We start from the raw sequence: 12,573 nt of genomic DNA, 5'->3' as shown, positions 1-12,573 counted from the left end.
CTGAAAATAAGATCTGGTCCTTTTTTTTCTTTGCTTTCAAAAGAGGCACTTAGTCTTATTTTGGGGGGATGTCTTTTCCAAGGTCTCACCTTGTGTCAGCAACAACATCAACAACCCCACCCAGTCAGCCCAATTCTTCTGTGGCCGCTTGCTGCTACTTGGGCATGTCACCCCCAGCATCCATTTAGCTGTCAGGGGTCTTTAGGAAATGCCTCTGTAGCTGAGAATGGAGCTCTGGATTGATGCACATGTCAATCTGGGGACTCCATTCTCAGCTGCAGGGGCATTTCCTGAAGGTCTCTGCCTGCAAAATGGAGGCTGAGGGTGACGCACGTGCGTAACAGACAGCAAGTGGCCACAGAAGTGGGCTGGTGAGGCAGGTGTCAGGGCATGGAAGGCCTGGCTGCAATGGTAAGCGTTACCCACGCCCTAGCTTGATTTTTAGGCGTGCACCTCATTCCAAAACTATGGCTTATTTTTGGGATAGGGCTTATATTAGGCCCACCCCCCAAAATCAAGCTAGGTCTTATTTTTGGGGAAACACGGTATATCTGTGGTTTGTGCACTTGTAGATGTTCCCTTCTTGGGAGCTACCCAAAGTTTAAAATACCATCTGGAGCCAGGGTAACATCTGGATCTATGTTTCTCTGGAGGGTGGGTATGTTGTCTTGGCCTATAGGTCAAGAGATTATATGGAGCTTCATATATCTTCTCTTACTGAATGATAGCCATACTATTAGCACTATGTGTCACTGCCTTATTGGAAAAGTTGGATGAATTAGCTGAATCCACTGCTATAATTTAGATGACCATGCATTAGCTGCTGCAATGTGTATTATGAGAGTTTTTACCGCCTATCTAAGGAAACAAATGCTGCTTTGAAGCTTCTCAGGTTGCAGTGCATATTTCATGTTTTCGTAGTTAGGAGATGTATTAATTGACTTCCTTCTGTTTCTTTCATGCATTTATTGTATCTTAGCAGTTAATTTTATTATATTTGAAATGAATTTCTCTGACTGAAAGGTTGTGTTACTTCTCTTCAGAAAAGGGCCATATTTTGTTGCCTTTGCTCCCTTCTTCATTCTACCGTAAACTGAATAATATCAAAGGAAACCTTTCCATTCCATGTCTTTCCATTCCCTAACAGCATATTTAGAAATTTACCCTTTAGCCAAGAACATCATTAACCTTGGTTCTCAAGGTAATCTGAAGACTAGAGTTCAGGAATTCCCTTAATGCATATTATTTTATTTTTTATTATTTTAATTCCATTTATATCCCGCCCTTCTCCGAAGACTCAGGGCGGCTTACAAGCTTAGCAGTAGCCTTCATTTTATGTATATGCCTGCTTATTTGGGCTTTCACACACACACCCCCAAGCGGCATTATTACAAAGTCAGCTTAATTGCCCCCAACAATCTGGGTCCTCATTTTACCTACCACGGAAGGATGGAAGGCTGAGTCAACCTTGGGATGCGATTATCAATGAGGAAAGCATACTAAAATGAATTGTGGCAAAATAGCTTTTAAAAGCATCTGAAATTGGTTGGCCGTTACATTCCCAAGCACTTTTTGTTTAAAAAAGAGGGGGCATGGTTTTTTTAAAGATGATTGCAGTATTTAACTCCAACAGTGTGATTAAAATAACTCCTTCTGTTAGAGATTTATTGACGAAAGGATAGATGAGCAAGTTGCAGACTGGTCTTCTTCAACGTTGTTTTCATCATCCTCAAGAACATTTAATATCCACAAGTAACAGTTCCATATCATCTGTCACTGGATCGATCATTCTGTGTTATTTAGCCTTCAGCAGAAAGAGTTGAATGGTTTCCTTTTATTATAATGTAGTTAATACTTCTCTTAAAAGTGAATTCTAGATTTTGGATATTTCTTAGTACAAACAGCAGAACTGCAAATTTAAAAACCTTTGGTCATAAAGACTTTAGAACAGAACTAAATATTTTTCACTAATATGCAACACATTACACATAATACTTCTCTGTTACTTTAAAGTAATGAGTTTGCCAACTCTACTGGTAGTAGAATTCACTGGCTACCAGAATGGAAGGAGAAGTTCCCTGTTGCAATTCTGAGTGGTATTGTTAGAGAAAAAGCTATAAAGCTATAGTCATAAAAAGAGATTGTGAAGAAATTCAGATAGAACTACCGTATTTTCCGGCGTATAAGACGACCCAGCGTATAAGACGACCCCCGACTTTTAAGAAGATTTTCAAGGTTTTTCGTCTTATATGCTGGAAAATACTTACATGCCAGTTGCCAGGTGTCTGACACAAGCCCGATTCAGCCCCATCTGATGCAGATGGTGCATAGCCTCCCTTTTGAAGCCCAAAGGGGCTTTTCCTTCCAACCACCCATTTGAGAGCACATTTGCAAATGGAGCAGCCGTGCGTCTGGAGCCAAGCCCCGCCCAGGAGGCAGTCAGCCAGGTGGGCTCGGAAGACATGCTGGAGAGGCGGGCTTGGGGCGGCCATGCCGAGGCCAGCTGGCGAGGGCCGCTGCGTGGTCTACGGGGGAGAGGCGCCAGGCCCGCCAGAAGTCCCGGGAAGTTCCTGGAACTTGGAATGGCCTGGCGGCGGGTGGGCACTCCCTCCCCAGGCGGGATGCAGGGGAGGCCTCCTGCGGGGGTGGTGGTGCAACCACCCCACCAGCACCTGGGGTCCAGCTCCACCCCACAGAAGGCGGCTCTCAGGCCCCTGCGGGGAAGAGGGGCTGCTGGGGGGGCTCTTGCCAGGAGGAAGCCTCTCAGCCCAGGAGGCTCTTCTCAGGGGAGGGCGTGGGGGACGTGCAAAAGGGGCCGTTTCACCTGAGGGCTCCTAGGCCTTGTGGGGGGCGGCGAGGGGGCAACTTTTGCCAATTGCACCTGCGCATACAAGACCCGCAAAGGCGAGAGCGGAGGGCCGCCCTGCCCTCCCTGTCCGTCACAGAGGAGGCGAAGGCCCGACTGGCCCCGCTAGCCCTCCCGCTGCTCCCACGCTTCTGCCGGCCCCCGAGGTGCAGCGTTTCCCGGGCGGCAGGCAGCGCCGGAGGGCAGCCGCCACCCTGCCACGGCCGGCGCCCCTCCTGCTTCCCCCCCAGGCCTTGAACATCTCCCATTGGGTGCAGGGCGGGGCAGCTCCACCCGCCGCCTTTCACTGTCGGCCGAGGCGCGCTTGGCCTGGGCTCCCGGTCCCTCTTCCCGGCCGGCTTCCCGCCCTGCCCCTCATGGAGCTGGACTGGGCGTGCAGCCTCTCGGTGTGGCTGCTTTTCCTGGGCAGCCTGGCGTTGCGGTTCCTGCGCTTGGACCTGTTGCTGAGCCGGCGGCTGCTGCTGCACGTGGCACTGCTGGCCGTCCTGCAGGCGCTGGGCCAGGCCGTCCTGCCGCTGCCCCTCAGCGCCGCGCTCACGGCGGCTGCCTGCTGGCTCGTCTCGGCCAGCACCACCTGGCGGAAGCGCATCCCCACGGGGGGAGAGCAGTGCTGGTGACAGGTGAGTCCGGCGGGCGCGAGGCCCTCCCTTCGGGCCAAGAGCCAACGGGCAGCGCCGCCTTTGCGTGGGGAGAGCCGCCCAACGCTCCCGCCCAGCCATGTCCCGGAGCCGCGCCGGAGATAGCTTGGTTACGCGGGGCAGCCCGGCTTTGCAAGAATGGGGACGCTCGACTGATTTATGTTTTTTTCCGGCGTATAAGACGACCCGGCATATAAGACGACCCCCCAACTTTTGAGAAGATTTTCATGGGTTAAAAAGTCGTCTTATACACCAGAAAATACAGTAAGTTTGCAAGTGAGTGAACTAGGCTTGTGAGTGACAGTTTAGGAAAGCCATTTTTAATGGAAATTGAAACATGAAACCAGCTATTAACAATAGCACTTAGACTTGTATACTGCCCCATAGTACTTTGCAGCACTCTTTGAGCATATTGCCTCCAGCCCCCCCCTCAAAAAAATCTGGGTCCTCATTTTATCTACCTTGGACTGATGGAAGGCAGAGTCAACCTTGAGCTGTTCAGGATTGAACTCCAGGCTGTGGGCAGAGTTATCTTGCAATACTGCATTCTAACCACATCAGGGCTCCCTTAATGTCATTTAAGAGAAATTTCTGTAAATAAGCATTACTTATTTTATGCAAATCTTTTATTTTGTGGAAAGTTTCTGATTCTTATTGCTAACTTTCTTACTCTTTCTTTTTCTGATTTTATTGTCTTTATCTTCTGCTTCTTTGTTAAATACTTAGGGATTAGAAAGGCAGAAAGTTTTCTTTGATTCCCTAAGAAGTGAGCGAGATGATCTTAGAGAGGAGGTGATTTTACTGGAGGAACAATTGAAGGTATGATGAAACAAGCAAACAAACACAAGCAAAAAATATAAAGTATAAAAGGTAGTAGTATTAAATAATAGCATTTTATTTCTGTGTACCAGAAAGAGGTTTTCCTTGGGTGTTCCTTTATTTGATGAGCTTAAACTAGCTGTGGCACATCATTGTTTTCTTAACTAATTGTATTGTCTCATTATGCTGCTCTTGAAGTGCATTTAACAACATTTGGAAATTAGGAAGAATTGATATTGGACAAAAACATATATGTAAACATTTTAAGCTGTAGCCTGAAGTTGTATCATGAATTGTTTTTTCTTAGGTTGTAGCATAATCTGTGAATATCACCACTTGCTGCAAAAGTTTTAGTACTGTTATCTAATTAGTTATTACATTCATACTAGTCTCATAACTTGCATTCATGTGATTTTATTATGCAGGATTTCAGTTTTTGCAAATATACTTTACATGGAAATAATGTTATAAATATATTTTGTTTTGCATTCACAGCAATATGGAATAATCACCAATTTAGGAGTAGTTATCAATGGAGAAATCTCTGATTGTCTTGCTAATGATAGACTCTCAAATTCTTCCAAGGTTGTTTCAGAGACAAGTCATGCCTTTAAAGTATCTGAGGATTGTACAGAAGGTAAGCCATTTGCATTGTACTAAGATACTGTATATGATTATTTTTGCTTGAAAATGTTTATAATCTACAATAATATTCTGCATGGTCTATACATATTAACTTTTCCTTAGTATAACAATAACTTAAGGCCATTACCTTTTTTTTTAAAGTGAGGTTTTTTGGTGAGAAGAGTTTTAATTGGATGTTGTTTAATTCCCACTTTCAGAAAAACCAATATACCTAGTGTAAATGTCATTTTAATATATTAAGCATAATATATTGTGTATATATTATTTGTAGACATTAACTTTGTTTTGGTTTCCAGCATTGTATATAAAAAGCACTTGAATCCTGTGACTCCGGATGAAGTGGACAGGATCATGGGGAAATTAAGTGCCGCCACGTGTTTGTTGGACCCGTGTCTCTCCTGGCTGGTTTATGCGGCTTGGGAGGTTACACGAGGCTGGCTCCTGGCAGTTATTAATGCTTCCTTGAATGAGGGGTGCTTCCCTGCCGCCTTGAAAGAGGCAGTGGTAAGGCCCTTCCTCAAGAAACCTGCCTTGGATCCAGCTATTTTAAATAACTTTCGTCCTGTCTCCAACCTTCACTTCCTTGCAAAGGTTGTTGAGAGTGTGGTGGCACAGCAGCTCCCTTTGGTCCTGGAGGAAACTGAGTATCTGGATCCGTACCAATTGGGTTTCAGGCCTGGGTACAGCACGGAGACGGCATTGGTCGCACTGGTGGATGATCTCTGGCAGGCCCGAGACAGGGGTTATTCCTCTGTCCTGGTCCTGTTAGACCTCTCAGCGGCTTTTGATACCATCGACCATGATATCTTGCTGCGACGTCTTGAGGGGTTGGGAGTGGGAGGCACCGTTTTACGGTGGTTCCCCTACCTCTCGGGCTGTTCGCAGACGGTGTTGGCAGGAGGGCAGAGGTCAACCCCTAGGCCCCTTAGTTGTGGGGTGCCTCAGGGGTCAGTACTCTCGCCCCTCCTGTTCAACATCTATATGAAACCACTGGGTGAGATCATCCATGGTTTCGGGGTGAGGTATCATCAATTGATACCCAGCTTTTCATCTCCACCCCAAACCAACCCAGCGATGCCCTCGGTGTGATGTCCTGTTGCCTGGAAGCGGTACGGATTTGGATGGGGAAGAACAGGCTCCAGCTCAACCCGGCCAAGACTGAGTGGCTTTACGTACCAGCATCTCGACTTGTCCAAGAGGTTCCATCTTTGGTTATGGGAGGAGAGGTGTTACCTTCCGTTGATAGGGCACGCAATTTAGGCGTCCTCCTGGACTGACGACTCAGTTTTGAAGATCATATTGGAGTCGTGGGCAGGGGGGCGTTTGCCCAGGTTCATCTGGTGCGCCAGTTCCACCCCTATCTGGACCGAGATGCCCTACGTACAGTCACTCATGCACTCGTTACCTCCTGGATAGATTACTGCAATGCTCTCTACATGGGGCTGCCCTTGAAGACCACCCGGAGGCTCCAGCTGGTGCAGAATGCGGCCGCGCAGGTAGTGATGGGAGCACCCCGATACTCCCATATTACACCCCTCCTGCGTGAGCTGCATTGGTTACCGGTTGTCTTCCGGGTGAGATTTAAGGTGCTGGTACTTACCTTTAAAGCCCTACATGGCCTAGGCCCAGAATATTTGCAGGACCGTCTGCTGCCGGAAACGACTTCCCATCGCCCAGTGCGCTCACACAGAGAGGGCCTCCTCAGGGTGCCGTCAGCTAGACAATGTTGGCTGGCAACCCCCAGGGGGAGGGCCAGCCCTGTGGAACCAACTCCCCCTTGAGCTCCGGATGGCCCCGGATCTCTGGTCCTTTCGCTGCGGCCTTAAAACTTTCCTTTTTCATCAGGCTGACCTGGACTGACGACAGGTTTTTTTAAAATGTTTTTAATTTTTAATTGTTTAGTTTAACTTATTTATTGGGGCTGTTTATTTAATTTCTTTTAACTTTTGTATTGTTGTTTTTATTGTTGTTAGCCGCCCTGAGTCCTTCGGGAGATAGGGCGGCATATAACTCCCAAAAATAAATAAATAAATAAATAAATAAATAAATAAATAAATAAATAAATAAATAAATAAATAAATAAATGTTAAGTTTTAGGTAGTAATTACAGGTGGTGCTTAATTTGTGACCACAATTGGGGCTAGAACTTTACTCACTAAGCAGTGTGGTCATTATGTGAGTCATCACATAACTATCCCTGATTTCTGCAACTTTTTTTTTTTGCCATGGTTAAACAAATCCAGTTTTCCCCATTGATTTTGCTTGTCATAAGCTAGATGGGAAGATTGCAAATGGTAAACATATGATCCTGGAATGCTGCAACTATTGTAAATACATGCTGGTTGCTAATTACCTGAATTGCAGTCATAGACCACAGGCATGCTGTGATGGTCATGTGAGGACCAGTCATAAGTCATTTGTTTCAGCACCATCATTACTTTTTAACAGTTGCTAAACAAATGGTCATAAGTTGAGGCCTGCCTGTAAAATTAATTATATTGCTATTCATAATACTTATTTATAATAGTTATTACAGTGATATTTATCCCAGCCATATATCCCATTAACATAGTTAATGAAACTTTGAGTATTTAAATTATTATATTAAAAAAAATTAAAAACAAGGAATTTTAATTTGTACAATCCACTTAAAGTAATAAAAATACAATATCGTTTACAGTGATACTTTTCTGTTCAGATATTTTAAGTCATGTTCTTTCTTTGCCTTCATATAATTTGCAAAGGTGATACTTTTTAACATGTTACTAATTCTGTTTAAGTGGAAAGGTAAGTGATAGCATACTTAAATGATGTATCTATATTGTGGTCCCTTCAACTTTCTTATAATGATCTTTTAGGCAGAGCAAATGAAGTGGAGATGGAAAATGAGATTTTGGAGAATATGGGGAAAAGAGAAATCTTGCAGAATACTGAGCATGAGGAAAATACAGAGGATACTAAGGATCAGGAAAACATTCTCAAATGTTTGGAAATAAAGACGTTGCCTGCTGGTGAAAATGTAGAGGCTAAGAAAGTCACTAAAACCAAAATTACATCAACAATGAAATTAAATAGTGTACCTGAGGATCCTGTAAAAAATTACTCAGAATGTATCCCAGAAATTGTTTATTCCGTTGAAAAAAGATACTCAGATGAATTAAAGGTTGAAGGGGTTTCACCAAGTCATATTTCAGAAGAGAAAGTGTCTGATAGAAATATAAATGTAACTCATAATCAAAATTATATGGCAGATCCTATTATTGAGATTAATCAAAAAATACATGTCAATTTAGAAATAGTTCCACAACAGCAAAATGAAGAAAAACAAATAGATATTGCAGTTGATGAATCAGAAGGTAATAGTGAAGTATTTTGGGAAGCTTTAGATTTTATAAATAATGGACACATGGCAATTTCTACTTCACCAGAATTGGTAGAAGTTATCCTTATGAAAGCCTCAAGCATTGGTCATAATAGTGAACAATCAAAAAATGGAGTTGTTGAGGGAGATTTAAACAGAGAATTTCTTAAAAATGAACAAAATGCTGCCATAATTGCTGTAGCAAAAGAGCCAAAAATAGAAATATGTGAAACAAATGAAGAGAATGAGGCACAAAGTATAATACTGCAGCAGGAGGGCCAAGTAGTAGATTCTGCAGAAGAACAAAAAAGAACATCATATATTACGAAAGTTATTGTGAATGAGTTTGGAGAGGAACAAAAACAAGTTAAAACTGAAGAAATCCATTCACCACCTTCAAAATATGATGCAGTTGTTGATGAACAAAATGAGCAAGATTTAGTAGCAAATAAAGAAAATGTTGAAGATATGAAGGCATTAAATGCTTATTTAGATTTTGAGGAAAAGAATGACGAGTGTACTGTGAAAGATGTTCATGCAGAACAAACTGTTGTAGATTATATAAATCAAAGCAAATGCCAGACCCATAAAGAAACAAATGCAAACATAGAGAATGGTTCCAGCTGTAATATAAAATCAGCTTGTGTAGATGGAGCTCTGGCTGTTACTAATATGATAAATAAAGAAGTTGCTGACACTCATAAAGAAGACTTGTCTGCAGGAAAACAAAGTGTAGATAAAGAAGACGATAGTATTGAGTCTGCTGTAACTACAACTATAATGAATGAGGGCATTGAAGAAGCATGCACTAGGAATAAAGAGGATAAAAACTGCAGAAAACTGCATGAAGAAATTCACAATATTATGCCAGATATTGAGGAGGTTGTTTGTCTTGAATTACAGAAGACTGAATTCATTGAACAAACTGAACCCAAGAGTGAAGAAGTAGTTGTAGAAGAATATCATGAAGCTTTAGATGTTGATGGGGCTTCTTTTGGAGAATTGAAAACTTCTGAAAAGAGGAATGTTCAGACTAATAAAGATAATGAAAAAGTTATCTCAGCAGATGAAGTTGGATCTGAGGCTCTTGTGGAAGAAAGTGATAGTATTCAGCACCTGAAAGGACATACCTTTGAAGAAGCCAAATTTGTGCAGATTGATTTCTCTGTTTCTGAAGCAACAAAGTCACAATATGGACTGCTGGAAGACAAAAGTAAATTGTTGGATGAAATCAGTTCAGTACAAATTGCTGATTATACACCAGAACAATTAGATAACTTAGAGAGTGCTATGAATGAAAGTAAAGAGGAAACACAGAGGTTTAAGAAGGGTAAAGGTAAATCTCGAGAAGATTGCATTATATCATAAACTCAGAAACTGGATCATTGTTCCACATTATTCACCAGGCATCTGTTAAAAAGCAAAAATACTTTAATTTTTAAAAAGTCAAAATTTGAAAGAAGTTCTACCGTTGAATTAATGTCATATTCTAAATAATGCAAAGTAGTCAATAATGTATGGATGTGTGGAGGCTACCTTTTTTGTCAAGTTTAACTATATTCTAATCAAATCTATTATCCTAACTCCCAATGAGCTGCTTTTTACTATTCCATCAAATATAGTATGTGTTCTCTAAAAAATTTAATGAATGCTAGGATTAGAAAATTCTTGGGAATTATTAGGATGCATGCTAGCTTTTTGATAAAATATCACTAGTCTGATACATTTATATTTGATTTCAAGTTATTATATAGAACTCTAGCTTCAATACTGCTATGCTTTCTGAACAAAAAAGACAAGGTCAAGCTGAATGAATAACAATAATGAAATTATGACTATTTGTAAATTAGTAAACTGTGTATGTTTCACCCACTCCAAATTAATACCATTTCTATTGCCAAAGATATAGGCATAAAGCACTATAAGAATTACTGATTATTATTTATAGTAAAAAAAATCATTTATTAAGAATCATATAGAATTCAGTCACACCCGATTCAGTCTTTTCTTACCAAATCAAGCTCTTATCGGTTTGAATCAGTGGATTTAACTTAATGTCTATGCAATTGATACATAAATCACATGCTCTTGATCCAATGTCTCTCTTCCTCTGTCTCTTTCACTGTAATCTGTGTAGGTTTATGTATCATAAAAAACTTTCAGTTCACTTTATATTTAGCCTTTGTATTAAGTGATATTTACTGCAAATTGTAATCAATTTTCTTAAAAGATACTATCATTTGTTCTCTGTACATTGCCTTGCAAAGAAATAGATATAATTGAATGTAAACAAATATTTTCTTATATTGGGAAATCTATCCCTTTAATTTTTGCTGGAATATAGGCAGTTTTGATTGTCTCTGTAATAATTATCTCTATTTAACTCACAAAATGAAAGATAATAGTTACTGCAATTTTATGATAAATATTTAACATACTCTTTTTTTTCTAAAAGAGAGTTAATAATGGCTAAAATAAATCTGGAAGTTTTTCATTTATGAGCATATAATTTTTAAAATAACATAAAACATTTATGAGCATATAAAAACTTGGAACACTTTTAATGAACAAGGTAATTTTAACTTCTGCTCTACCATACTAAAATTAAAAGAATGCAAACTCTAAAATTTGTATAGTTATATAGCAGTGTAACAATATATTACATAAAAATAGAAAAACATTAAAAATATAAGGTATCAAATGTATATGATGGAAATAAAGATTTATATTTTAAAATGTCTCTTCTCATTTCTTTGTAAAATTGATTTAATTAATAGTTCTTACATTTGGTGTAACTGTCATTTCAGCAAACATATTTTAAAAGGCATATTAATAGTTTTAAAGAAATTGATAATTATTGCTCATTCCCTATGCTGAGAAATGTATCTGTAAAATAAGCATCCTGTATTTTGGGAGGAAAAAGAGATGAGGGATGATGAGACAAGACAAGAGGAGAGGAGAAACTCATTGAAAAGGATTACTATTTTATCTGAGATGGTTATACTATTCAGTTGTTTGAATATGTATAGTGCACAAGTTGCATTAATATGCATTAGGCAGCAGTTCTTGTAATTGTAAAATTATATGGAAATAGGAGGAAGGAGTATTAGGTATATTCACTGCCTTGAATTCTTTATAAAAATAATAAAGGTGATATTGAATAATTCTAATCTCATCTAGTCTAAATGTTTTATACCTGCAACATCATTTATAAGGAACTCTTGTTTATTCCTTATAAATTATTACTATATGGTTTTCTTTTGTATCTTAATCTTAAAATTTTATTTTGAGCTTACTCATAATGTAGTAGCCATTCATTACAAAATAATTTTCTTTACATTAAAGAATTCTCACACAGTGCCCAATGTGGCATCACATTGTGACTAAAATGTCACATTGCATATATTCTCACATGATTTCCACTAAATTCAGATGTTCTTTCTTTCAGTAAATATGTAAATTCTTTACTAAATTTAAGTTGTTAACTTTAATTATTGTCATTTTTGAGTATGCTCCATGCTGCTAAATTAATTTATGTGAGATTATTACAGAAGTGTCTTTTGTGCAAGTAACTTGTATTTTTTCATAATGTTATTGTTATTAGTGAGAGCCCTCTGTTTATTATCTGCAGCAAAAATACTAAATTAGGGAAAAGCCTGTTAATGATCTCCAAAATAAATGTGAAAGTTTATAATGTAAAAAAGGTGGATGTCCTGTGTTCAGCTCCATGAAATGAATCATTTGGTTGCATAATCACTTTGTCAGAACAGGATTGTTTGCTTACATCCCATTGTGTTGATCTGATGGTAAAACAAATTCCTCCTCTCCAGATTCACCATGTTGCTGTAAACTGTTAGGGAGCCATCCAGTACAAATTATTTGAAAGGTTAGTGTCAGAACCCACCCCAATCCACATCTTAGGAAATAAGAACTCCTGGATCCAAGTTTGTCCAAAAGGAAAAGTTTACTAGGATGAGATCGGTTGTGGCAATACAAGACGGGATCTGACATTGAGTTACATTTCAATACTATATAAAGCATTCCCGTTTCAACCCCCCCCCCCGAGTCCATTTGGTCAGGCTGACATCAGTTACTTAGGTGTCAGGCCCTTTCGTGGGAAAGGGAAAACTTCTTGCGTTTTATTGTTATTGTCTTCTTCCTTTCAGTTTCAAATGGAGATACAAACCAGATCTGTCTCTCCCCCTCTCTTCCCCCCCAGATCAAAAGCTTTCCTGGTCTTTGAA

General features: G+C 40.1%; 1 protein-coding gene across 5 annotated transcripts in view; it reads left to right on the top strand.

The window, feature by feature from the left end:
• Positions 1-11,745, top strand: part of LRRFIP1 (LRR binding FLII interacting protein 1) — a 156,391-nt gene extending 144,646 nt beyond the window's left edge. For 2 of the 5 annotated variants that reach the window (XM_081312982.1, XM_081312980.1), the window contains 3 exons: positions 4,231-4,323; positions 4,909-4,960; positions 7,827-11,745. In XM_081312982.1, coding sequence (XP_081169108.1) covers positions 4,231-4,323; positions 4,909-4,960; positions 7,827-9,697 — 2,016 coding nt within the window. In that variant the 3' untranslated portion in view covers positions 9,698-11,745. Of the gene's footprint in view, positions 1-4,230; positions 4,324-4,818; positions 4,961-7,826 lie in introns of all 5 variants that reach the window. The other 3 variants (XM_081312981.1, XM_081312984.1, XM_081312983.1) reach the window with 3 other exon arrangements.
• Positions 11,746-12,573: the final 828 nt, after the last annotated feature.

Source organism: Vipera berus, assembly GCF_964194415.1.
Source record: "Vipera berus genome assembly, chromosome: 1".
Taxonomy (NCBI): Eukaryota; Metazoa; Chordata; class Lepidosauria; order Squamata; family Viperidae; genus Vipera; species Vipera berus.
The sequence above is the reverse complement of the archived record's forward strand: the minus strand, read 5'-3'. Positions and strand labels throughout refer to the sequence as shown.